This window comes from Herpailurus yagouaroundi, unplaced genomic scaffold, assembly GCF_014898765.1.
Source record: "Herpailurus yagouaroundi ecotype Mexico unplaced genomic scaffold, PumYag 29, whole genome shotgun sequence".
Lineage (NCBI taxonomy): Eukaryota > Metazoa > Chordata > Mammalia > Carnivora > Felidae > Herpailurus > Herpailurus yagouaroundi.
Genome location: NW_024412377.1, coordinates 60,145,402 through 60,171,917, shown reverse-complemented (window position 1 = coordinate 60,171,917; position 26,516 = coordinate 60,145,402). Strand labels below are relative to the sequence as shown.

The 26,516-nt window shown below is 42.5% G+C and overlaps 1 protein-coding gene across 1 annotated transcript in view; it reads right to left on the bottom strand.

Moving 5' to 3' along the window:
* The window catches only part of DOCK2 (dedicator of cytokinesis 2), a 418,809-nt gene that overhangs the window by 338,369 nt on the left and 53,924 nt on the right, over positions 1 to 26,516 (bottom strand). The window contains exons 9-22 of the mRNA XM_040444509.1: positions 25,339 to 25,420; positions 19,325 to 19,460; positions 16,681 to 16,756; positions 15,632 to 15,708; positions 14,913 to 15,038; positions 13,577 to 13,701; positions 8,354 to 8,452; positions 6,476 to 6,548; positions 6,261 to 6,364; positions 4,324 to 4,507; positions 4,104 to 4,201; positions 2,417 to 2,506; positions 1,318 to 1,418; positions 344 to 478 (exon numbers count right to left, since the gene is read on the bottom strand). Of these exons, the coding sequence (XP_040300443.1) occupies positions 344 to 478; positions 1,318 to 1,418; positions 2,417 to 2,506; positions 4,104 to 4,201; positions 4,324 to 4,507; positions 6,261 to 6,364; positions 6,476 to 6,548; positions 8,354 to 8,452; positions 13,577 to 13,701; positions 14,913 to 15,038; positions 15,632 to 15,708; positions 16,681 to 16,756; positions 19,325 to 19,460; positions 25,339 to 25,420 (1,506 nt within the window). The remainder of the gene's footprint in view (positions 1 to 343; positions 479 to 1,317; positions 1,419 to 2,416; positions 2,507 to 4,103; positions 4,202 to 4,323; positions 4,508 to 6,260; positions 6,365 to 6,475; positions 6,549 to 8,353; positions 8,453 to 13,576; positions 13,702 to 14,912; positions 15,039 to 15,631; positions 15,709 to 16,680; positions 16,757 to 19,324; positions 19,461 to 25,338; positions 25,421 to 26,516) is intronic.

Sequence of the window (26,516 nt, the reverse complement as noted above, 5' to 3'; positions counted from 1 at the left end):
TCCACTCCCGGTACCTCTATCATTGAGGATTCCTGGAAAGTTTTCACCATATCTCAAATCAAATGAAAAATTATAGATGAAATACAGAAGAGCCTCAAATCACAAATCAAGTCCATTGGATGAAACATAACTCTATAACATGTGAAGATTTATATTTTTCCCCGAATGAGCTTAGAGGGAACAATTATAACCTATTCATAACTCTCTGTGTTGGATTTTTAAGTTGTTTTTGATCAATGGCTGGTTGTAATTTTATAAAAGAATCTCTCCGATGACACAAACACTGTTGTATCCCAGAGGAACTGCAGAACTAATCAATCACTCTTACATAACAAGCACTCACTGTGAAAATAATGTCCTCGACCGAACAATGAACTTGAACACATATTCCAAAGCTTTCAGAGTTCGTAGGATCGGCTCACATTGCTCCCCTCTGCTGGAGGTATCCAAGTAAGTCTTCAGCACCGTCATCAATTTCCTGAATAAGGGATTATATTTTGAAAATACATCTCTTTCTAACTCACAGCATGGTGATTAGTTTGCTCAGTAAATTATAAAGCATTCAATCAAAGGTTAAAGGTGGTGGTACAGCTAAGCTTACTCACTCGTTTACAGCCATAAAAATAACTCTGCTTAAAATATATGTATTTAATACAGGGAGTAAATTAGTATTTCCTGCCCATAAAAAGCCAGCAAAGGAAAAACTAGTGAGGCAAAAAATCTTTTGACTGGGAAAGCTAGTCATAATCAGGATATGAGTGGAAATAATGGTGGTGATAATGTTCTTTTCAGCATTTGCTTCCTATAAAATAAACTTCTGGTATTATCATGGAATTCCCTTACTGAGAAACTTTCCATGTTTCTTCATTACCAGTGAAGCAGACTTCAAACTATTTGGCCTAAACTTCAAGGCCCTTTGGAAAACTGATCTCTCCCAACCTCTCCAGCATCACCTCCTATCTGTAACCATCAGTTCCCTGTGTCCAAGCTATAATGGGCTACTTGGATGTGCACTTTCTCTTCTCTAGCCTCTGAATCCCAGTGTCTACCTCAAGTCCTGCTCAATAAATGCTGGCTGACCGACTGAATGAATGAATGCTTTCATGTACTGCTACCACAATAAAATATTCATTCTAACCTATGGGTTTGCACATTTTTATTTAATTCAAATAATCCATCATGGACTGGGTCTTATCAGAAAGGGAGAACTCACACAGCCTGATACAAAAGGAAAATACTCAAGATCCTTGTGCCCTGGGCATCCTGGCAGGGCAAGCAGGAGATGGACAAGAAACTCCCATATGTACAGTAACTTACTTGTAAGCCAAGGTGGCACTGAAATGCTGTTGAATGTAAGCCTCCAGAACAGTGTTGAAGTGCTGGAATTTCCGGTCAGCAATGAGTCCGATTATGTAGATCTGAAGAAGATTCAAGGAATCAGGGTTTGGGGGTCAGACCCAAGGCAGGAAGCCATAGTCACATGGCATAATTAAATCTCCAGCAAAATTATTTTGCCCAGGAATTAACTCACTAATATATTGTTAGTCCTTTTCATTACGGTAGTATCTCTCCTAAAAGGCATTTCATGAAGTGTGTTACAGGGTGTTATAGGATAAAAGGGCTTCATGGCCAGGTAAGTTTGACAGATTTCAGGATATCATTGTTAGACTGTCGTCTTTCCTTCAGGGTTTTTTGGGGTCTTTAACATATCTACATGCATCGTGAATCTCTGAGAGGGTCATACAATGTCTAGCACTTCTTACAGGTTACCTTTCCAGAAGCCCTCTGGGAAGCACTGGATTAAGTCACAGTTGTTTCCAAGTAACCTCTTTAAAATGTAAATGTCACTGACACAAGCAGTTAATGCACTAAGACTTCATTGGTCACTGATACCCTAGTGTGGACATGACACTAAGAAAACATGAGTTGGGACACAGAGGAGGAACAGATCATTTGGGAAGATGTTAGAGGAAGGACTGGGATTGTGTGCTACCATAAAATGTTCTGGGTGGGCAGGAGGATGTAATGATGCTGGGAATTTGGAAACTATGAGAAAGAAGAAGGTAGGAAACATTTTGGGTGCTTCATAACCTGGCCAAAACAAGCTCCCGGCATTCATGGAAAGCTGAAGCCATTATTCATGGCATCTAGCTTCATGTACTTGCAACCAGTACTAATATGACATCAACACTTAAAATTCCCCTTTAACTCATCCTGCCATGCTTTCAAATGAACTAGAAACAAACACAAACTCCCCAAATCCTCAGCTGCTCATTCATTGCTCTAATTGCCAAAAGTTACAGTGCCTCCAAAAAAATTCACGAAAGGGCCACAGGGGACACAAGTTCTCAGTGTTCTCACAGTGAGACACACACTAATGTCTAATGTCACTAAACACCGGTCCCTTCTTTCTTACCAATGCATCGAAGACGAGGATGTCATACTCATTACTTTGAGAATGCTCCATCATGATATTGAAGAGGGCATCCAGAGTATCCTGGAGAAACTGGACAAAGTAATGAAGGTCACAATAGAAGAGTGAAGAAATTCCACTCCTCAGTGTATCCCTAAGGGAATGAGAGTACACATCCAAGATGTGCTGCCTTCAAAAGGTCCAGGGAGCTTTCTTCACAAGAGCCAGAACTTGCAGCAACCCAATTGCCAATCAACAGCATGAATGAATATATGACAGTGTTTTAATAATACAGAATACTCCATAGTAATAAAAAGGAGCAAACTACTTCTACATTCAACAACAAGGATAACCCTCATGAGAACTGTGTAGAGTATGATAAGTCAGACACAACAATGTACAATATTCATTACTCTATTTTTATGAAATTCAAGAACAGGCAAAAAAAATCTATGATGGCAGTCAGTATAAGGAGGTTGAGAAGGAGTAAGAGAGAGTCTACTTCAATGCCAAAAATGTTCTGTATCTTGATCTAGACGGTGTGTATATCAGTATGTACCTGTGTAAAAATACAGTGAACTGTACCCTTAGGGTGTGTATATACTTTAATAACATTTTTTTAGAAAAATAAAAATATAATGCAAAGGTAGAGACAATGTAATTCCCTCCTCGATGCTTCTCCAAGCTGTCCAAACAGGACAGACCTTATGAAAGGATGTCTGGAGAATTTTCCTTCTACTGCTGAATCAGGTAGGTGGATCAATGGTGCACATTTTAAAGCACTGATCTGAAAATTCTACCTTTTCTTCTCCATGTATGGAAAATTAACTAAAATCTGATACTCTTCCATCCTAGGAAATGAGTCAATATTTCCTATAGTCCCTGAAAACACAGAGCTACCAAATACAGATGTTTAATCTCAGAGTTTCTAGCTGACCAAATTCCTGAGGAAACAAGATCACCAAGACCTGTGGGAAATATTTGTCCCAATTTATAGAATTGAAGAGAAGGTTGCTTCATTAGATCTGTACCTCAGACACTATATTCTCCAACACCATGTGGACACAACAACACATCTGACATGTGTATTATTTCCTGCTTGTTTCACTTAAAATGTGAGCCCTGATGTCTTTCTCTTTCATGTATGATGCATAATACTCTGTAAGCAACAGGAACTAAGAATACTTTTTATTTCTAACACTAACAGTAGGTAGTACTAAAAGATCACACTTTTTAGCAATTTATACCAACAAAAATAATGAATAGTTACTATTTATTCAACTCTGTATGATTTATGTGTTTAGTAGAACATTGTGTAAGAGACGACACTAAGTAATTTTTAAATATTATTGCCTTGAATGCTCACAACAACCCTGCAAAATATGTCACATCCGTATTATCATATAAAGTTGGCGAGTGGTTGAGCTGAGATCTACACCCAGGCTGATCTCCTTCCAGAAACTAAACACAACCATAGTTTTTTACCACTCAACATGTTTTCAGCATCACTGAACCAAATCAGCCTCTGGATTTCCCAAGAAAGGTTTCTCATGGCAATCTGAGACGTTATGTCCCACTGTTAGAGAAAAAGTCCGATCTTTCTCAACACTTCATTTGCCCCCAGAAGCCACCCATGATTTAAATCTCTGTCACTGGTGGATGAATACAAACAAAACGAAGCCCCACTGACCTTTACCACCTCCTCTCCATCGACAATCTTCAATTTTTCTAAGTTTTCCTGTAGCAGCTGAGGCTTCATACGCCACTTAAGCAAACCCAGCAAGCCCACTGAAATAGAGTCCAGATAAGCTGAATTACTATTACTAGACTAAACTGTTCATTCAGCATCTTCCTGGACTTACACACATACACACGCACTACATATACACAACTCTTGATGGTTTCATTACCATTCTGGGTGAGCTTTGTGGAACACACCAGGGTGGAAATGGAGAATACATCCCGGGAGCTGACAGAGAGCCCCCCAACACTGCTGGAGCTTCGACTCAAGGTGGCCCCCTTGTTTTCCACGTGGTGTCGATAAGAAGGAAGTGTGAGGTAAGCACTGGCATCCTCCATCTTCTTACTCTCCCCCTGGGAAAAACACCTTGGTTATTTCCCCAAGCTGTGGGTACATGCCCAATGCCACACAGAGTTTGAAGGTGCAGAGGTTCAGAATTTAAAAAATCATCAGAGAAGCAGTAAATATCAGCTGGTATGGCAGGACTATCTTTCCACAAACCAGGCAAGAACCCAAAGTTACATTAATGGAAAAAAGATTGACCAACCATTTGAAGGCTCTGTGGACTTCATTAACAGTACAAAGGGAATTTGAAGATTCCCCTGGCAGTTCATTGTGATTCCGCCTACATTCCTTGAGATCTTAACACATGCCCATGAGCAAGACAAGGAATCAGGTTAAAGGAGAAATTAACAGCAAAGGCACCAGAATCTGAAAGTCCTGGGATCTAGACCCTATTCTACCACTCACAAGTCTGTGTCATCTTGAACACATTGTTTGGATGTGTCTCATTTTTCTCGTGATTAAACCGATGATTAATCATATTACCTACTTCCTAGAAATTTTGAGCAGACTAAATGGGAATAATTCATATAGAGCTCTTAACAGAATTGATAGACACCTAAGTCCCTTGGAATGTGGAAATGAATGATTAGAGGTAGGCATTATAGGAGTTAATGTTTATGGATCCCTTACTCTGTACTGGATACTGCACTAAGTACTAAGTATGCACTAAGTATGCTTTAGTTCATTCCATTTAAACCTCACAATTGCTACTGGCACTGTTGTATACATTGCTATCACCCTCGGTTTACAGATAAGAAAAGGGAGGCTTAAGGAAGATAAGTAAATAGAAAACTGACTACAACTGGGCCCCTGCCTCCAGTGAGTTCACAATATGTTGGGGAAGAATGGCTTTCAAGCCAAGAACTACCTTGATGTGTCATAAATGAGAAGACAGCAGCTGTGCAGAAGAAGGGAGGTGTGGGTTTCCAGAAAAGCCAGAGAGACTCAGAGAAGAGTACCTTATAATGAAGCCTTGATGAGGCTATGCTTGCCATGGAGACCATAGGCAAAAGGACGTTTTCAGCCCCCAAGGTTGAAAAAGCCAAGGACAAGAGTTGGATCCCTGTGCCTGTCCTGTTTCACAACCACATGCTTTGTCTCCAGTCAGGTGCTAGCATAGGCATCCTGCTGCCATAAGAGGGGTTGCAGGAAAGCATGTGAGTGAGATCAAGGCAAACCTCCCCACTTCTTGAAAATAGTCCAAGTCTCATGATGTAAAATAATGACAGCCGGTATCTATACACCCTTTTATACACAGCCCTTCCACATGGGTCATCTCACTGGTTAGTCATAAATATTACCATCACACTTAAGAAAAAAGAAAACTGACACTCAGGGAGACATGTGAGATGATTCCAGGGGGCAGGATCAGGATCCCAGCATCTGATATGTTGCCATTAGCAATAGTGAGGCATCTCTCAAGTGTTTCTTGCTGGTCTTTTATATATCCCACAGGGCTCTTTACAGTCAATAGCCTATTCTGTATGTAACAATAACCTTTTCCACATATTCAATGTTCCATGTACCCATCACAGTTGTGTTTACAGAAGCGGTCTCATATGATACTCACAATTATTCACTGAGGGCTCATAGAGAGGGAAACAGAGGCAGAGAAGTTAAGATTTTGCACAAGGCCACATGGCTGGTAAACCCTGGTGTGTGTGATTCTGTGGTCCCTGCTGTTAACCACTAAGCAATCCTGCCATCTTCCCTTGGATTCCTGGACCCTACTCACTACAGAGTTAATCCAACTCATGGTACCTTTAGGACGACCAAGTCATGGCACCCATCTTGCAGAGTGGTCCCATCTTCCTTCATCAACTTCACATAGGACATGGCAAAGTTCTTTTCTCCTTTATCTTTAGCTGGAAATAGCATTGTGAGGTCAGGAAAGAAAATGACACATGGGTCACCCAGTTATCTCATTTCTCTCTCCTTAGAGGAGCTTCAGAGATGCCACTTGGTCAGGTACTCACATTCCAGGGATGACCGATGTCGAAACATGAATCTCAGATGGATTCTCTGCATGTCTTCAATAGGGACAGCCACCTTGGTAGGCAGAAACCAGAATTCAGGAGACAATGAGTTAAACAGCTTTTCCCACTCCAGCACCCCCACCCCCCGCAAAAGGCAGCCTGACCATTTAACTGAGAGAGCTGCATGCTGATTTATTATCCATCCATCAAGCCTGATGAACTGTAAATAAATTACATAAGAACTAGCTATGAAGAGAAAATAAAGTACCAAATGTAATCCATTTGGCAAATTGCATTCCTAGCCAATGAAAAGAGGTTCGTAAATTATAGTGGGTTAAAATGAATCTCCCCAAATTGATATAAAAGTCACATAACTTTAGCACAGGATTTGATGCACTGCACACTGCACAATGCACATTTTCCTTACACACTCCAGGAGTTCTGACAATTGCAGCAGGGCTTAGCAAATTAACAATGGTCATTACAGGGTATGCCTGAGGACTCTTGTTTATGAAAATTCATAAAAATGCTTAAATCCAACAATATTTTGGAAAACCCTAGGGCTCATTCCCATCCTTGGCTGGACAGATACCCAGATGTTTTTACCTTTGAAGCCACTGAGCCAAATCACCTACTCCTTGGTCACCCATTTCACCGCCCAGAGGGTGGTCTATTGAACCCTTGATTAATACGTATCAGGCCTGGCCATGGACTGGCCACCTCCCAACACCTCACAGTTCTCTCCATAACTTGCAATTCAAGCCAAAGCAAAGTTTAGCTACCTGTGAGGAAGCCACTTTGATTTTTTAAAGGGACAAGTTTACACTGTAGAGATGACTATTAAAAGCCAAACCGATGTATACTTTGGGACACTTTCTGCTCCAGAAAATGAAATTTGAGCCTGAAGAGATCCATCATTTGTAATTTCAGACAGAAGAAAGGGATTTTTCTGAGAACCTCATGAACGACTGCAGTCCAGTTCATTCTTTCGCTGCGAATTTAATGGCTACTCCAAGCTATGGTCATGTGATATGCTGGCCATGTTAATGTAAGGCAGAGGCCCTGCAACTCAAAAAGCTTATGGTTCACATGGGGAGATGCATATTTTAACAACCATATGACAAGGGCTAGCAAAGGGAAATAACTAGTGTACAAGAGAACACAGAAAAGAGAAAAACAACTTGGTCCATCCAATAGCTTTCTGACCCTGAAGTTGGGTAGGTCATTTTGAAGAGAGTGAATTTGGGGAGTCCCACTGAGGAAAACAGGAATATAAGTGACAGGGCAAGAACCACTGAGCTCTGGGTAGCTATCTCAGAAAAGGAAGTTAAACGAACATCTTGAGTTTGGGTTCAGAGAACAGGGCAAATAAAGACTGCTACTAATTATAAGGTAGAGATATTCAAGCTTCCCTGTTCACTGAATTAATTCCAAACTCTTCTTCCAATGCATGATATTCCCTTCCACTTAGTGTGACAATCTGGTAGTGTGAGTATTTGTGATTAATGCCACTTTTGTCTGAGACATATTCCCAAGAGAATATCTTTCAGGCATCAAGTGGTCTTTTATAGCCTCACATTTGCTTGCAAGCTCTGTCGCTCCTCACTGCTGAGTAGAGTGACATAACTTGGTAGGCTAGACACTGTCCACAAGAAGAACATATGACAATTCTCTAGTGGCTGGTCCTGGGTCAGTGAAGGGTGATCAAGAGAAGCAGGTTGCTCATGCTTGGGGCCACCATTTTTACTCCCTGATACACCACTGGACACACACTAGGGTATTGCTTCAGGTCTTAGGGAGGTGTTTCAGAGCCCCTAAATACATGTGTGCTACTATCATTATTATTATTATTATTATTATTATTATTATCATTATTACCTTGACTGTTTCATTCCACCGTGGCTGTTTGACTTGATAGTACACAACGGACCGATATTCATTCATGGGCTTGTCCCCAGCTCCTACACAAATTGCATTCTGATCCAAGAGGGAAAAAAAGAGAAAAAAAAAACCACTATAGAACTGCCATTTTCTGTGCTTGGGCAATTTGGGTTCCAAGGCCAACAATGGCCTCAGGGCCTTGGAAAACCCTCCCTTCACCAACCCTTCTGCCAGGTACCCTTCTAAATTACAGATTTATACATGAACATCCCTGGCCCCAGGAGTGACAGCTGCTTAACTACAGAAATTCTATTACTTGCATTCTGGAAACCATTGGAGCACACCAGGCGCTGACGTGACTGACTTATTGTAAATGGTAACCAGCCTTGGAGTTACTGCATGCTGCCAGTCTTACTAATCCTATTTGTTTCTTAAATCTGAATGTGCACAAAGTTTACAACAGGCTCAGATCAGTCAAGCAGCAGCTCATTCTGATGTATTTCTGATGCTAACACAGAAGCTGGGCGATGGGAGGGAGCATGGGTTGCAGACAGATACAGGGGCAGAGGGAGCCCCACAGTCACGGAGCATCTTCTAGTATCAGGCCCATGCCAAGCACTGGGAAATGGGCATTAGTCAGATATTCAACCTGACATGAGAGTTCACAGTTTTGCAGAAAGATCTTTAGATAAGCAGACAAATCACTAAATGCAATGTAATGGCAGACATATGTATTTATTACAGTGGAGCACAGAGAAGAGACACTTAAGTGTAGCCTGAGGATTCAGGGAAGATTTCTTGGAGGTGATGACAGTTGAGAATCTTGAAGAAAGATTCCAAGTTGGCTCTGAGCAGAAATGTGGGAAAGACATTCCAAACAGAGAATGAGCACAGAGCAAGTATACTTTATAGGATATTTAGCGTTTGCCATAAAAATCACATTCAGAGTAATAAGGAAGATCTGCTAATAGAGTGTGCTAGCACCTTAATTCTATCTCTTTGTATTAATTCTAGCTGTCTGGCCCCAAAACAAGATTTTAGCTAGGGTCACCCAGAAAGGGTCTAAATGTTTTATACCAGACTAACAGAATTTTATTTACTTCTAGTCTCCAGAGATGTAGGGACAAAAGGATTGATTTTAGAGCACCAGGCTCCCTAACTGCAAAACTGTGTGTCTCTGGGCATTTTTAGGATGACAGACTCCTTGCCTCTTACAGATTCCATCCAATTCACCAATGAATCCTTGAAATCCCCTCTACCACCACCACCAGGCTAAATGATCCAAACTGGCCACACGCAAGCACTTTGGGACCCCCAACGAGAAGCTAACTTGTGGGAAGTAGAATCCTGCTTGTGGGAAGTAGAATCTCTCCCTGGAATTCTCCCTCTTTACTTCCAAGCTGTAGGACAACAATGATTGAGGGTACTTGCAATCCAACTGAATCCATTTCAAAATAAGGATATAGCATCCTTTCAGAACTTACCTCTAAGAACAAACAAACAACAAAAAAACCCAAGAATAACCAGTGAACTAAAAATGAAGAAAGACAACTCTCTTGGTTTTCAATGGAATGAATGGAATGAGGGCTTACAGAAATTTTTGAGGCACTGATCTATAAACATACTTTCAAAGTTTTTCTAACCATTTAGAGAGTGCTTTTTGTCCAGCATTATGCTGAACGCTTCATACATACTACCTCACTTAATCCAATCTTCATAACCACCTCAGATGATCACTGCTATTATCCGCATTTCAACACTGAGTAAACTGAGGCCCTGAGAGGTTAAGTCACTTGCCCAGAAAGGTAGCAGAGCTAGCACACATCTCGACCCACTAACTCTCTGTCCAGTGTTCCTTCCATAACAACCTTCCAGCCTCCCATGATTTATATCTAGTGACATTTATGGGCTTAGAGTTTCTGTAGTTGCAGTGAATCCCATGTAGCTTATAAAATCTGAAAATACGTATATATCTCTGGTGAAGTAAAATTGTTGTATGGCGAGCAACTGAATTCCACAAAACTATCTTGATGGTGAAAACTTTTGATGGTCTAAGGCTGTAGAAAAAAGTTTCAGTACTACTCTGAGAAAGGCCTAAGACCCTCACTCTCAACCCTTCCGAGATAAAACTGAATGTTTCCACATGTGTCGAGAATCATGACCAGGGACTGAGCCTGGTTTTAGAGAAAATATAGATTTGTAAATGTCTCAAGTAAGCCTGTTCAATAATTTTCCCCATTGCCCACCCCCATGGTACCCGTTTAGCAGTAAGAACTCCTAGTAGGTTTCAGGTTACTTGAAGGCAATCTGCATAGGAATCAGGAAGTCTGGGGGCTTTAATGCTGAGTTAGTCTTGGCAGACACACTTCAGCAGGAGGAAAAATCAGGCTCCTCACACACGCCCTGTCTACCTGATAGTAATCACCTGAGGAACAAATGACACCATGGATGCAAACGCACTTTGAGAACGAGAGTGCTCTACACCAACAGAGCCACATGCCAGGAAGATGCCAGTTAGCAGTCACAAGGCAAGAATCAAACCAGAAGACTACTATACCTTTCTAGTAACTAATTTTAATGAACACTTACTATGTAGATCACCTTATTCGATATTCACAAAAGCAAGGTGCAACTGCTGCAGTCTCTGATTCAGACAGAAAATTGTAGGCATAGAGAGATGATGTAATTTGTTCAAGGTCATCCTGCTAATCCAGGCTACACTGGGAATTGAGCCTGGTTGCCTGGCCCCAGAGGTCATGGTCTCAACTGCTATACTATTCTGTCCTCTATGCCTGCCTCTACCCCCATTGGCTAGCTGAGCTCAGAAGAGGACAGGTTTCTCAGCCTGGCATCTAATCCTTTTTGCTTCTCCTTAAACTTGCTTCAGGCATCCTTCCTCATTGTAGTGAGCATCTGACTGCCTCAGTTCCTGGTCAGGGCATCAACTTGCAGTTGCTCGCCCTTCTCTGAATGTTACCCCCCTTCCTGTTTCTGCGTATTTACTGCATACCAGGTGCCTTACCCTTACCATTTTGTTTAACTTGCAACCCTGTGAGGAGGAAATTATGACTCTTCTTTTATAGACAAATAAACCTTATCCAAGATTATACAGCTACTAGGAAGGGAGGTTGGGATTTTAACTTGATCTATTTGATCCCAGAGTCCACTGCATTAGCTTTTCTGCTATGGCCCCTCCTGTAAAAGGTTGCTGAGACCCCAAAGTGGGCCAAGGACATGTGTAACTTACTCTGTCCTCTGGCCCTGCTCTGCCAAGGGCAGTGTGCACCTGCAGCAGGAAAAGAAATAGATATCTCTGAAGGCAACTGTTTCCACAGGAACCCACCAGTATCAAAAGTATTTGAGTGTGCTGCCTGACACTTAATTAGGCAGTAATATTTATTTCTGCAAATAAAGAAAGAACAGCCTCCCACAGGCTTCCTTAGCAATTTTCAATAGTCAGTCAACTGAACTCCCCCATAACTTCCCTAATAGAGGAAACTGCAAATTATCACCGTGCCCCATAGTTACCTCTCCATTTCAGCCCCCAGAATACCTGCTTATATATTCATCTTTGATGAGCGTGTTTGCGCAGCTTGGTCGGGTGTGACTGGAAAGGGTGGCAGAGGTAGAAGAATGGTTCAGGAGCAAGATTCGATGCCTGCATTCCTGCTAAATGTTCCTTCTAATTTGTCCTTTGACAACACTGAAGGTGAGCATATCAGTGTTTTTAAAAATGAAGCTGAGGTTTAAAAGTTCTTCAACAGGTAGTCGGATAAAAATAACTTCAAAGCAATGGTCTATACATTCGTGAAATGCAATTTCCCTTTCAGATAAAAGCCCTCCGCTCTTCTTTTGTGATCTTTTGAGCAAAATGTCTCTCACTTATTTTACTTTTCAGAACCAACAAGAAGAGGATGATTTAAACACTTGGATTTTTGCTCAGCTAGATATTAATTAATGGGGCCAGTCTTTACCAACAAACAAGACAATTGGGGTTTTCTTTAAATTTAAAAAATAATTATTAATCTTCCCAGAATCTGAAAGAAGTGGTTATTAGCATCATTTTTTGATATAAGAAATAAACTGGAGGATTTTTTTTAATAGATAGGCATTATAGTGAAGTATTTAAGAGGGCCTGAAACCTGGAACCAAACCCCATCCCTACCATATACTAACTTTATGTATGTACTTAGAAAAGTACTTAGTACTTATGTACTTAGAAAAGCAGTTTCACTTGAAGGCTTAGTTGCCCCCACCCCCATAAAAATGGGGATAATAATGGCAACGCATCATACTTATCCCAGTGCCTGGCACGTAGTAATTCCCCTGTGAATGCCATTTATGTTCTTAGGTAGAGGGTAGAAATATCTGCCTGAGCCCCAGGCCCCAAGGCTAGAGCAGATGACTTATCAATACTTAACGCCCCCACGGTACTGTGCTATCTAATCACCTACTGTGGCCTAAGAGGAATATTTGCCCACGCTGAAACTGCTGCTGAGAGCTGATTTTATTTTCAGCTCAGTACTCCAAAAGGAGAAATGGAGAAGCAGAGCCCTCCCACACACTGGACACAATTGCTGACAACCTTTGAAGAAATATAAGTAAATAAATGTAAACACACATGACAAATATTATATAGGACATATGCTGTATAAATATTTATAGCAACGTGCTTTGCATTCTTGAATACACTGTGTTGGCCCTCTGGAGACCAATTTACGAATAAGGCTTTCCACCAGAATTCTAGCTGAGCACTAGGGAGTTGGATTAAGTGTTGGGAATGTCTGTTTTGAGGCCATCCTGAGTCTCCACACTAGCCCAAGGCTCTGTATTGATCCTTTTTCTTGTCATGGATTTTGCCTGAATAAACCAGCTCAAGTTTCAATGTGAACAACATTTTAACAGCAAAAAACTGACCTATAAGCTGAGGTCAAGCAAAAAAAAAAAAAAAAAAAAAAAAAAAGGAAATAGAAGAAAGAAAAAGGGATTATGAAAGGAGAGAGACAGACATTGAAAAACTGCTTTGATGTAAAAGACAACACGATACAAGGTCTTACTATGGGCCAGTATGCTAACCAAGCTCTAAAGGTGTAGATCATGTTACTCAAGGCATCCCAAAGGCTCTTGGCAGTTAGCAGATCGGGATGAGAAAAGCAAATCTTTGAGAGCAGAAGCACCCATGGTGGCCGGGGCACCCGGGACAGCAGCAGGGGCCCTTACGGGTAGCGTTTTGCCATCCTCTGCACACACACACATGATCACTTCAACATTCCTCTGTGTGGTCTTGTTGTACTTGTCAAAGTCTCCTTGTAAGAGAGTGATGTAGATGTCGTTCCTGACATCCCCTGCAGGCAGAGGGAGAGAGAGACAAGAGTTGGTGTCTGTGCCGCAGGAGAGACACTGACTGGGAAGCACAGGGAGTGGGGGCCTGAGAGGAAGTGCCCTGCCTTGACATCTACTAATGAAATCAAGATCAGACATGCTTGAAAAAAGCATTGCTTCCTCATCAGGGAGGCTGGGAAGATAGGTAAAAAGGGGATGGACGAACGCCAGGACATCAGTTGTAAAAAGGTAGGCGGGATGGTCAAAATTGGCTGTTTTTCTCCCCATTAAAATCATTTAATTTCCATCCTCTAGTGACACCTTCTGGAAAGGCAAAGGAAAGCTCCAATGGAGCTGATCTTGGCCCGTGAACAGCAACCACAGTCAGCCACACAATCTTTCACTGTGCAGAAGATAGAGTGCCTTTTCGAGTCCCCAAGGAACACGGAAGGAGGGCCAGGAGGTGTTCAGGAATGGGGGGCAATCAGAACGGAAAGCCCCACAGGGGAATGCACACGGAGTTGATGTCACAGGTAAAGCAGGTCCAAATGAACCACAGGGCAGGCCCCTAGGGGACCGCTAAACACGGTGGGGAGGAGGAGGAGTGAGAGCAGCTATGCATGCAAGTCTAAGACGGGATTAAGATGAAAGGGGAAGTTTCAGAAGAATGTTATTATATAATCTCGTTTATTTATTTTTTTATTATATACACGTTCAGAAAATGTTAATAGCAGTTACTTCTAGAGACAAAGATTTGAGGGGGCTTTTAACGTTTCACTTTATACCCTTTCATGCTATTCTAACATTTTACAGTGAGCATGGAGTCCTCTGGTAATAAAAAAAAAAAATAGTTTAAAAATTTAAGAGAATGACATATCCTCCCCAAAAGAACAGAATTATTCAATGTGTAGTAAAGTAGAAAGAATGTCCATGATAAATTATTAAGTGATAAAGCAAATCAGAGAACTCTATATAAAGTATGTAAAGTAATGGTATATAAAGCATATGAAGTGTGATCCCATTGTGAGGGGAAAAAGTGCATGTGTGTATATTTATGTGTTTGTCTTTATTACGTGAATGTTTGGAAGATTTTTGGATATACAAAAATCATTTCCAGTGGTTACCTTCAGGGAAAGAAACAGAAAAGATGTAGTAGAAAAGTAAGGAGTTGACTTTTTAAAGGGCAAATGGATGTGACAAGCTAGATCTCCCCCACCCCAGGAGAAGGCCAGACCTGGCATGATGATCTCTGGGAAGCCCAGCTTCCTGGCCACCACAGTAGTCCTATCCACCAGGTGTGGGTAGTCCTTGCGGATCTGAATGATGTCACCCACAAGCATCTTCATGGTCACCCAGAGGCCTGGAAGGGAACGCTCACCATGAAGAGGCAACTTCAAGGTATTCTCAGTCTCGCTGCCCCCACCCCCAGCCGCGACCATTTCTCCCCTTGAGCTCCTTCTGGAGGACACCACTGGAAGCAGAGAGAAACAATCTCAGAAGCAGTGACCCAACCCAGGAGGAAGGAAGGTGGAAAGCAGATGGGCACTGGAGCCAGACATCTGTGGGTTTGAATCCCACTGGTGCCTTCTAGCAATGTCAGCTTCTGTCAAACTAACCCACCTCTCTAAGCCTAGCCTCTGTAAAGTGAGGTAGATACCACGTATCTCACAGGAATGTGGGAAGAATTAAATCAATTAAGGAGATATATGAGAGTGCCTGACACATAAGAGATAGGATATATCAGTTCCCCTCTTCCTCTAGGCACTAGGACATGCCTCCCAGGTTCAGGAGATACGGTTTCCATCTCCACAGATCACATGCTTCCATTCTTCACAATGGTCTGTCTAGAAGGAAGGCTATGTTTCCCAGGGTTTAGGATTTTGAACTGTTTTCCAAAGAATCAAGAGCTCCCAAGACGGAGCCCAGTCCACTGGGCACATTGTGGCATTTTACCTTGCCCTCCACTGTCTCCCTTGGAGGCTGTGACTTTGCCCAGCAGGCTATGGAGGAAGTCATTCTCAGCTGTCACTCTGGGAAGGAAAAGAAAGCACAAAATGCTTATGCGGCGCTGTCAATAAGGTTCCCACCTTGTGGTTCCATGTGTTCCAGAAAGTTAGCCAGGCCCTCCATACACCTTAGGTGAAAAGTGAGACTGCCCATGCCAGCTCAGACAGCATAGATGCCATCAGGAAATGCCACAAAGCAACATGGCTCGGGGATTTGGGAACATCATTGCTATAAGTAGAGGCCATTTTTCTTTCCCTAGGAAGACTCTTGGAAAGGAAGGATTCCCAAGCCCTCAAAAGGAACATCTGTTCAGTAAGGTGGCAAAGGCTTTAATGAGAGTCACTGACCTCATCGCCAATAACAAAACACCATACTCCCTGGACATCCTTGGGGTAACAGAGTAAAGACAACATTCTCAAACTGGAGGTCCTGCTTTCTTACAGACACCTTTTCAGAGCAGGAAAAGGACATTTACCCTCCTCACTACCCTCCTCTCAAGTTATGGATATTTCCATCCGTGAGAACCAGGTAACGATTCCCTGTTCTATGTTCTTGATATGTTATTGCTTCACAGAGTCATGGTTCTTGTATTACTTGTAATCAATGCATTAATCTTTTGTTGATTATTTAATTCCCCATCAATTCCCCAAAATATTCCCCAAAATATATTTTAATTCCCCAAAATTAAGATCCAAGAAGACAGGCCACGTCTATCTTATTAACCACTTCGTGCCCCATGCCTACTGCAGTGCCCAGCCCTCTGCCAGATATCAGTCAAACTCTGTCAAATACAGAACAGTTGATGAACGAATATGTGAAAAGCAGGTTGGTCTCAAGTGCCTTGGCACAGAGACACACTCGTTCTTTTACTGCCCTCCTCTTGGGAGGCCCAATGGGACCATCGCCAACTCAGGGAATTACAGCCTACTTTCCAGCAGCCTTCAATGAGGAAGGGTGTGGTTTAAAAGAAGGGAAAGAAATGGAAAATCTCTCACGGGTGAAAAGGAATGAAGTGTTGCTTTTCTTCATCACTCTCTGCTTTCCCCTTGATGATGTCTGTTATGTCCATAACTAAAAAAAAAAAAAAAAAACACGAAAGAAAGAAAGAAAAAAGAATTAATGACTTACACTCTCCTGCTCCCAGGAAGGGATGTCAATGGGATGAGACTATAGGATAAGAGAGGTTGGGTCAGAAAGTCTTAAAAAGCAAGCAAGCCAGAATCAGACAATACTCAGACAGCAAGGGTTCATAATGTGTAGCACCTGGCAAGCACTTCTGGGCAAAGCAGGTTGGGAGGTCAGTAGGCCACAGAAATATCCAAGAGACTGTGGTTTAGCAGAAGCCAAGAGAAAAGAATCAGAAGAGTGTCTATGAAATTAAACAAGCAGGATTGGATTTGACATAGATATATTGGGTGTCTACTGTGCCTACAAAACCCAAGCACAAGGACTCCCTATGGGACCTGAGAATCTAATGAAATCTACTCGCTCCCTTTTCATAAACATGCTCATATGCACGAACACTTAACTGCAGGATCTTTGAACCCTGCAATTCCAGAGGGATCTTGGACCCTCTGAAATTTCACCTCAAATTAGCCACTAAAGGCCCATAAAACCAAGGTGAAGAACTCCTGAATTAGAGAGGGGATTATAGAAATGGTGGTGAGGGCAGGGGAGGGGCATGGAGAACAGCTAGTCAAATATAGCCAAAACCCTAGTGACATGAAATACCTCAAACACTTCATGCCCATTAAAACTGTCTGGATAATAATCAGCCAATGACTGCATTTAATCGAAGAGGGGAGTCAGGGAGTTGACAGAAGGAAGGGGAACTGTTATGTGAATCCATTGTCCACTCCTGTGATCAACAGACACCCCCCCTAGCCCATTCTCAGTGGGCATGGTTTGGGTGTAGCAATTTCCCTCTGGCTCCAGATTTGTTCATATGACTTGTCCAGTCAGAGGACCACATCCCCATGCCCAGAGTATGTGCTTCAGGAATGAGCATGTTGCCTACATTTATGTTCCTGGGGCTTCTACTAACTAACGGGAAAGAGGTGTTTTCTTTCCGCTAGATTACTAAACTGGTAAGATGCAAGCTTGGAACAGATGGCCCACATTTTGCCAACTAACTGGACAGTCATCTTCAGAATAAGTCAGCAAGAGGACATAGGAGCTGAGAGATAATGAGATATAAATTCGAGTTCCTGGATCCAGCTATACCTGAAGCAATCTATGCCTGAACCTTTCAGTTACATCAAATTGCTTTCACCTGAAGCCAAAAGAGCAAGTAGACTACAGCTGAGGACAAAGGCACGGTTTGAGGTAAGGTTGAAGAACCCTCACTGCCTTAACAGGGACACTACGATGTCAGGAATATCCTGACATCAGCATTTCAGAGCAGGGCACAGATCAATCAGTCCAAGTCTCTCATTTTGCAGATAATGAAACTAAGTCCCTGGGGAAAATGCTTGCCAAGGTCACCTAACTATCTAGCTAGCAACAATGCCAGGCTAAAAAAAACCAGTTAGGTCATTATAAGCTAACTTCATCTACTCCACCACTTTGCAAACAGTGCCAGGGGACTAGTTGGAGAGCCAGCTGGTTTGTGCTTGCAGATCGGGGTATCTTGAACGGAGAACCTGAAACACAGGGTTTAGAGATGATACAGAGGAATTATAAATGGTACATGATTTAAAAAGTATATTTTAGGAGCACCTGAGTGGCTCAGTTATTTGAGCATCTGACTCCTGATTTCAGCTCAGGTCATGATCCCAGGGTTGGGGGATCGAGCCTGGTGTTGGGTTCCACACTGAGCCTGGAACTTGCTTAGGATTTTCTCTCTCTCTCTCCTTCTGCCCCTCCCCCCCGCTCTTTTGCACTTTCTCTCATTCTAAAAAGCCAAAAAACAAAACAAAACAAAAAACAAAAAAGCATATTTTAATAAAAAGAAATAAAACTGGCATATAAAATAGCTGTTTTCACAGGTATTTAAATGGTCTTCCAAAAAGTGTACTTTAGTTTAAAGTGGGCTAATTAAAAGAAAATATATTAGGTAAATAATAATGCAAGTTATAGTTAAATATAACAAAAACCATAAAAGCGGTTAAAGAATGATGAAGCCTTGGAAACCCCGAGAGAGAGCCAAGGCTTGGAGAAAAATGAGGAGGTGAGGCTGCTCTAAAGCAACCTCATTTGGTCACACCAACTCTCCAAACGTCCACTTCCATCTAGAATTTAGATGTGTGGCCAGTGACTCATTCTGTGTAACTGCATTTCCTGTCCTGGATATTTTTTAAAAAGTGATTTGTGCCTCATAATTAGATCCCACCCGAACTGTTCCTCCTTCACCACGCTGGGGAGCAAAGGCGCCAAATGTTCAGACTGCAATGCTCTCCCAACACTCTGCTGCAGACACGAGGAATCCATTATTCACTGCCTTCATCATAAATCTGGATTTAGCCACCAATTATTTTTATTTAGTCACCAGAAATGTAGGTATTAGGAGCTGTCTGGTATAAATTTTTTTTTTTTTTGGGCGGGGAGGGCAAAGAGGAGAGGGAAAGAAAGAATCTTTAAAATTCAGCCATATAAAATGTCCACTCCAGTAAAAGTTAATGGTGTGTAGTGTGTCATTACCTGCAACCCCAAAGGGCCGTCTCAGTCCCTGAGTGCACTTCTTTGTATTAGTATCCTTGAGATCCATCTTCCCAACTCGGACTATTTGACAAATCAAGTAAATTTTATCCCTGTTGAGGTCTTTGTTTCCGAGGTCCTGTAGGGCAGGAAATTAATAGTTACCATGTGTCTAAAGAAGTAGAAAAGGGGGGCGCCTGGGTGGCGCAGTCGGTTAAGCGTCCGACTTCAGCCAGGTCACGATCTTGCGGTCCGTGAGTTCGAGCCCCGCGTCAGGCTCTGGGCTGATGGCTCAGAGCCTGGAGCCTGTTTCCGATTCTGTGTCTTCCTCTCTCTCTGCCCCTCCCCGTTCATGCTCTGTCTCTCTCTGTCCCAAAAATAAATAAACGTTGAAACAAAAAATTAAAAAAAAAAAAAAAAAAGAAGTAGAAAAGGAAGCCTAGTGATAGCAAATTCTGGGGCAGGTGTATTTAGCACTTAGTGTACAAGGACCAGTCATACAATTAGTCACAGGAAAGGCTGAAAACAAGACGATACACCCATTCCATAGATAAGAACTGTGAGTTTTAGAAAGTTCTAGAAAGGAAACTGAGGGACAGGTCTCTGGTGTTCAATCCCCATTCTTCAATTTCAAACCAATGAGAAGAGGACAGAAGTACAATATCAGTCATACAGGCAACATTTCCTATATGCCAGCTGATGGATCCAAAATAGCTTTTGCTACAAATGACTTCATTTGTCTCATCACCACTCAGCACTACTGAGGGAGAAGGCCAAAGGAAGAGGGAAAGCTCCCAATAGTTACATTCACTGAGCACCCGACGTATGTATATCAATCAGGAATGGGTTGTTGTGGCACAAGTAATCCCAGCATCTCAGAGCTTTATAAGACAACAGAAGTTTACTTCTAGCTCAGGCTGAATGCCAAATGCAAACAGCTGTCCCCCACCCACTCATCTCCCACCTTGCTCAACTACCCACCCTGGGCCTCTAGCTGACGGGCGAGCCATCTCCTCAGAACAGGTGCTTCCACTGTCCCCACAGCAGGGGAAGGAAATGTGTCGAATCACCTTTTGGTCTTAAAGCTTCCACCCAGACAAGGCACATCACTTTGGCTTGCATTTCAATGACCAAAGCAAGGCAGGCAGCCGCAGCTAACTTCAAGGGGGACAGCTGAGTGCCCTCAGGTGTGTGCCGTGAAGGAAGAACACTGAAACCGGTGAACTACACTAATGTGTCCTGCACAGTGCTGTATTTCTCACATGCCATCATCTTGTTTGATCCTTAACAACTCTCTCAAGTAGATGCTGTTTTTGCACCCCATTTTACAGAGGGGGAGACTGAGACATGAAGAAGACAAGGGGCTTCCAGAGGTCATGACCTTAGTCCTTAGAGACACTGTCCAGTCATTCTAACACCAAAGTCCATAAACCCACCACAAAATATCTCTCTCCCCATTAGAAAGATACACGGTAGGGAAAACCACCCAGGTCACCTCAGTATCTGGGTGTCCTGCTCAAATCTAAAAGCTTCAGTGTTCTTGGAACCCCCTTCCAGATGGGATCAAGGCAAGTTGTTGGCGTCTGAGCAGAGAATCCTGGGCCTGGCCTCACTAGGGAATAGCTGCTTTTCCTCCAAGTTAATCCTCATATAGGCATATGCACTGGGAATAGCCTGTCAGCTCACATAAGAGCCAGGGTCCAGGCAAAGCAGCCATCCCCAGGATCTCAGTGTGTATGGTGTGGAAAGAAGAGCATGGGGGTGTGCAGAGTTTCTGGGGACAAAACATGGTCCCAATGTACTCCACACCTTCCTGCTTCAGGCTTGTGATAGTTAATTTTTTTTTAAGTTTATTTCTTTATTTTGAGAGAGAGAGAGAGCATGCACACGAGCGAGCAGGGGAAGGGCAGAGTGTGAGGGAGAGAAAGAATCCCAAGTAGGCTGCACACTGTCAGCTCACAGCCCAACATGGGGCTCAACACAGGGCTCAGCCCCACAAAACGAACCTTGGGACCATGACCTGAGCTGAAATCACTAAGCCACCAAGGCGCCCCCGTGATGGCTACATTTTATGCACCAGCTTTGATTAGGCCATGGTGCTCAGTTGCTTGGTCAAACACTAGTCTAAATGCTTCTGTGAAGGTATTTCATAGGCCCGATTAACATCTATAATCGATGGACTTTAAGTAAAGGAGGTTACCATACATAATGTAGATATGCCTCATCCTATCAGTTGAAGGCCTTGAGGCCTTATTCACTGTTGTACCTCTAGCACCCAAACCTGAGGTTTTCCAGTGAAGGACGAGTTGTGCCTCAAGACAGTAATAAAGAAATCCTGCCTGAATTTCAGGCCTGCTGGCCAGCCCTACAGATTTCAAACTTGCCAGCCCCCACAATCCTGTGAGCCAAATCCTTTGAATAAACCTACATATATATCCTATTGGTTCAGGTTCTCTGGAGAACTCTGACTGATACAAGGGCTGTCCTTTCACCTGCTGAGGGAATGGACATCTGCTCCCTGACTCTCCTCAAAGTCTCTCTACTGGGCAAGGGGAGAGGAAAGTCAGGGGAGAAGGGGGCTTTCTGGCTAAGGAAGCTCAGCCACTCATTTGTATTTTCTGCCTTGCCCTATAGGCAACTGAATTTGAGATCCCAATGATCTTACATGCAGATGGTTGGAAAGCCTCTTCTCTGGCCTGCCTGCCTCCTTCCTCCCAACCACCTTGATATCCCTGAAAAACTCATCTTTAGAAGCCATGTTCATTATTTCATTTCTCTCCCTGCAACAACCTTAATAGCTCCCTATTTCCTACCCTATTAGTGCTAATCTTCCCCAGCTGACGTGAAAGGTCCCAGACATAATATATTTCCAGCTGTCCTACCTGACCAATTCCCCACTATTCTCTGCATGTAAGTACTCTATTTTTGTCACAAAGATCCCGTTACTGCTCCACAAACACACAATGCTCACTTTCAACTCAATCTTTCTTCCTAAGCCCCCTGTCCACACCTCTGCCTCAAATACTTACCTCTTACTCCTCTATATATCCAAATCCTTTCCAACCTTAAGAGCTCAAGGCTTGCTTCCCTTATAATGATTTTCATCCCTAATTACTTCCCCCCTCTCATTAGAAAGTTTCATATTTTTGAAACATCTAGTTTGGTATCTTTCAGAGGCATTCCAGAGTCACAAAGACCCTGGCACCTGAAGGATCCTCCCTAGATGTTATGGGATGAATTATGTCCCCTCAGAATTCATATGTTGAAGTCCTAACCTCCCAGAACCTGAAAATGTATTTGGAGATAGGGCCTTCCAAGAGGTAATTAAGCTGGGGTGACTGGGTGGCTCAGTCGGTTGAGTGTATGACTCTTGATTTCAGCTCAGGTCATGATCTCATAGATTTCTGGGTTCAAGCCCTGCATCAGTCTCTACGCTGACAGTGCAGAGCCTGCATGGGAGTCTATCTCTCCCTCTCTCTGTCCCTCTCCCACTCACAATGTCTCTGTCTCTCTCAAAGTAAATAAATAAACTTAAAAACATAGGGGCGCCTGGGTTTTGAGAGAGAGACAGAGACAGAGAGAGAGAGGGAGAGAGATAGTGCAAGAGGGGGAGGGGCAGAGAGAGAGGGAGACACAGAATTTGAAGCAAGCTCTAGGCTCTGAGCTGTCAGGACAGAGCCTGACACAGGGCTCAAACTCATGAACTTGAGATCATGACCTGAGCCAAAGTTGGATGCTCAACCAACTGAGCCACCCAGGCACCCTGACCATCTTAATATGTTATGCAAGCACAGCAAAATGCTCAAACACATTGTTTCTCTCTGGAGAGTGTATAAACGTGTGATCCTTCCTCAGAACTGTGTTCCAATTTGTGGTGTCTCTAATTCATGTTTACACTGACCTTATAAAACTCAGACATATTAGGGAAGTTGAGGCAGTGCAATAAAACTTAAAACATGTGTCACCCGATTTAGTAATTCATTAGTACTCCTTTTATTGTTCAGTCTTGTTTCCTGTATGTTAGCAACAACCCCCAAAGTGGGCAAATTCTTAGGGAAACTGGTAGTATATTCTGCCTTCCTCTTACAGATCTAAGGGGTTGAATGCTTATAAAAGAGACAGAGGGGGAAGTTCACCATTGGCCCGACTCATGAGCCAGCTCCTAGGGCTTTGCCCTCAAAGAAGAAACTAGAAAGAGCTAAAATCCAGAGAAAAATCAATAAGGCCAGCAAGGCACATACCTACCAAGTCTCATCTCATCTCTAACTTAAATATCACCTCAATGTCCAATTGAAAGTAAGTCCCAGTCAAACACCATCATATCATCCTGTTTTAATTATCTGCATTGCATGGATTGCCTTCTGACATTTTCTTGTTTATTTACTCATTTATTTATTTTCCGAATTCCCCCCATCATACCATGATAGAAAGGTTCAATAAGCTTATTCAATGCTATATCCCCAATACCTAGCACAAAGCACATGTTAGGTACTCATTGAATTGATCTTGAATCAATAAAAGAAGTTAGAGCATCATGACTTTCCTTGTCCCAAAATGAAGACTTCCATCATTTCAAGACAGAGAAATATCAGCCTGTTGAACCAGTCAACGAAGGTTCCCAAGTTCATTTGTTGTGGGAAGAAGACATAGCAGCCCAGGCAGAATTCCATGCAAGCAGAATCACATTCTCATTAATATTGAGAGACACAAATTTACCGATGCCCTTTCCTGCATGTTTACATCATGAATTGGTTCTCTGCAAAATGAACCACTGATTGATTCCCTGTCCCTGTCCTTCTCGTGAAACATCTGTCTCCTGGTTTAATCAGGAGGCCCTATGGGACTTTCCTATTTATCAAGAAAATAAATAGGCTCCTCCTTCTAACTAATAATAGATAAACATGACTGAGACACATTTATATATGCCAGGAAAACTTTGTCTAAGCAATTAGGACTCTGATCTTATTCCATGCCTCTGGCCCATTTTTCAGGAAATAACAAACAAAATAAATCAGCTGCACTCCAATCTAATTGTGACATAACATGAGACATTGCACTTAATGGGCTGTAACTGGAAAATTATTGTAGAGCAACGTAGGTTAATGTAGCATGTCGGTCACTCCTGGATCAAACTCATAGGTTTGGCCAATGCCCAAATCCCTCCCTGACTCCTCCTCTGTAATTTTCCTTGCTAACACATGCATCAGAGTGAAAAATCTCATAAATGCTCTTCTCTCCAAAGGATCTTGCAGAGAACACCAATATCCTTAGGTATCTTAAGATAACACTCTTAACACACCCTCATGGAAATAGGACAAGAGAAAGGTCTTCGCTAAAAATAATAACCCTTATCTTCTGATTTCCACTGTTTGTCCTTCCCACAACTAAAAAGCCAGGTTCACTCTCAGAAATAAGTCATCCAACTAACAATTGATTTCAACATTTCTACATGTGTCTTGCCCAGCAAGTATTGGTTTTTAGAAGAATGATCTCAGGGATCCATTAAGATCTTTAGTCATCTATGACTTAATTTTATTCAGAATATACAATTTATCAAGGCAGCCAATGTTCTTAGGAGTTCTTTTTTTTTTTTCTGATACATTTTAGAAAGGTTTTTAGAAAGTCTGAGCCAAAGAAAGGAACTCAGATTAACCAGTGAATTTACTGATAAATCAGAATAGCTGCTGTATCTAGTTCACGCAGACATTATTGCTGGAAGGAGTCTGTGCTTGTTTACACAGCGCTCTGTGTGTATTCTCAGTGTGCACATGAGTGAGAAAGAAAGAGGGAAGAAGATATAGAGAGGGGAAGACCCACCTCCCTAATAGCTTCTTTAGGGCACACAACACCCGCCCCCCCCCACCCGGCCCCCCATCTGTTCTGAATCTCTCCAGAAAGCCCAGAACACAAATCTGCCCCAAGGTCATGCTCCCTCCTGATCAAGTGGCCAGCCTCTCATTTCCAAGATTGTATCCTTGCGAGTGTGGAAGATGGCTACAAGAAGAATGTACACCCACCGTGAAGACCACCTTCAGATTGTTGAGCATCTCGATCTCCTTCGGGAAGCCCCTGCTGCCCCATCGCACCAGGTAGTTCTCACTGTGGGAAGAAGAGTGGCAACTGGTTACTGCCTGGGGCTCAACACTGCTTTGGAAAAAATATTCACTGAGCCTCTACTGTGTGCCTGACACATGCTGGCTACTGGGGACATGGCAGTGTTTGAGACAGATGTGGTCCCTCCCTCTAAGAGATCACCACTAACAGAGACAGGGGGCAAAGAATCAATAACATGTGTGCATTCATAGTGTCTTTCCCTCCCCCATTTGCTAAGCAAATTCTGGCCCAGCTACCTAATATTTTTGAAGAGAAGCAGCATTCTCTGTAGCATTATTAAGAGTGGAAGAGATGAGGAGGAAAGGATTTTGGTATATTTTGCTGGACATTAAGAATATATTTGCCCTTCTCATCTCATTCCCTTTTCAAGACTGAATAAAGATTTGAATTTTTTAAAATGATCCATTGGACATAGGACTGTTTTCTTGAATGGAATGTCACAGTATGATGGGCCAAAGATGGCCTTAGTCATTATCTGAGATACACTGAAATAACTATCTAAATGCAGTTGTGACAACTATTTATATGCAATTGTGCTATCAAAACAAAGTTCAGGGTGTTACAAGAATGTATATCAAAAAAGTCTGTCCTAGTCTGGGTACTCAGGGAAGTCTTTGCTGAGGATATGACATGTAAATAAAGTTGGTCAGGAAAAGATAAAGAGAAATGTTTCAGGCAAAGCAAACATGCATTTAAAGGCCCTGAGGCAGAATGGAGCTTGATGCACCTACAAGCCAGATCCAAGGGGTGCCTGGGCTCAGTCAGTTAAGTGTCTTTGGCGCAGGTCATGATCTCACAGTTTATGAGTTCAAGCCCTGCGTCAGGCTCAGCTGTGCTGACAGCTCAGAGCCTGGAGCCTGCTTCGGATTCTGTGTCTTCCTCTCTCTCTGCCTGTTTCCCACTCGCACTCTGCCTCTCTGTCTCTCAAAAATAAATAAACATTACTAAATAAACAAATAAATAAAATAAAATAAAATAAAATAAAGTAAAATAAAATAAAATAAGATAAAAATAAATACAAACCAGATCCAAGGGGAAAGTGGTAAGAGAAAAATTAGAGAGGACAGACCATGTAGGCCTT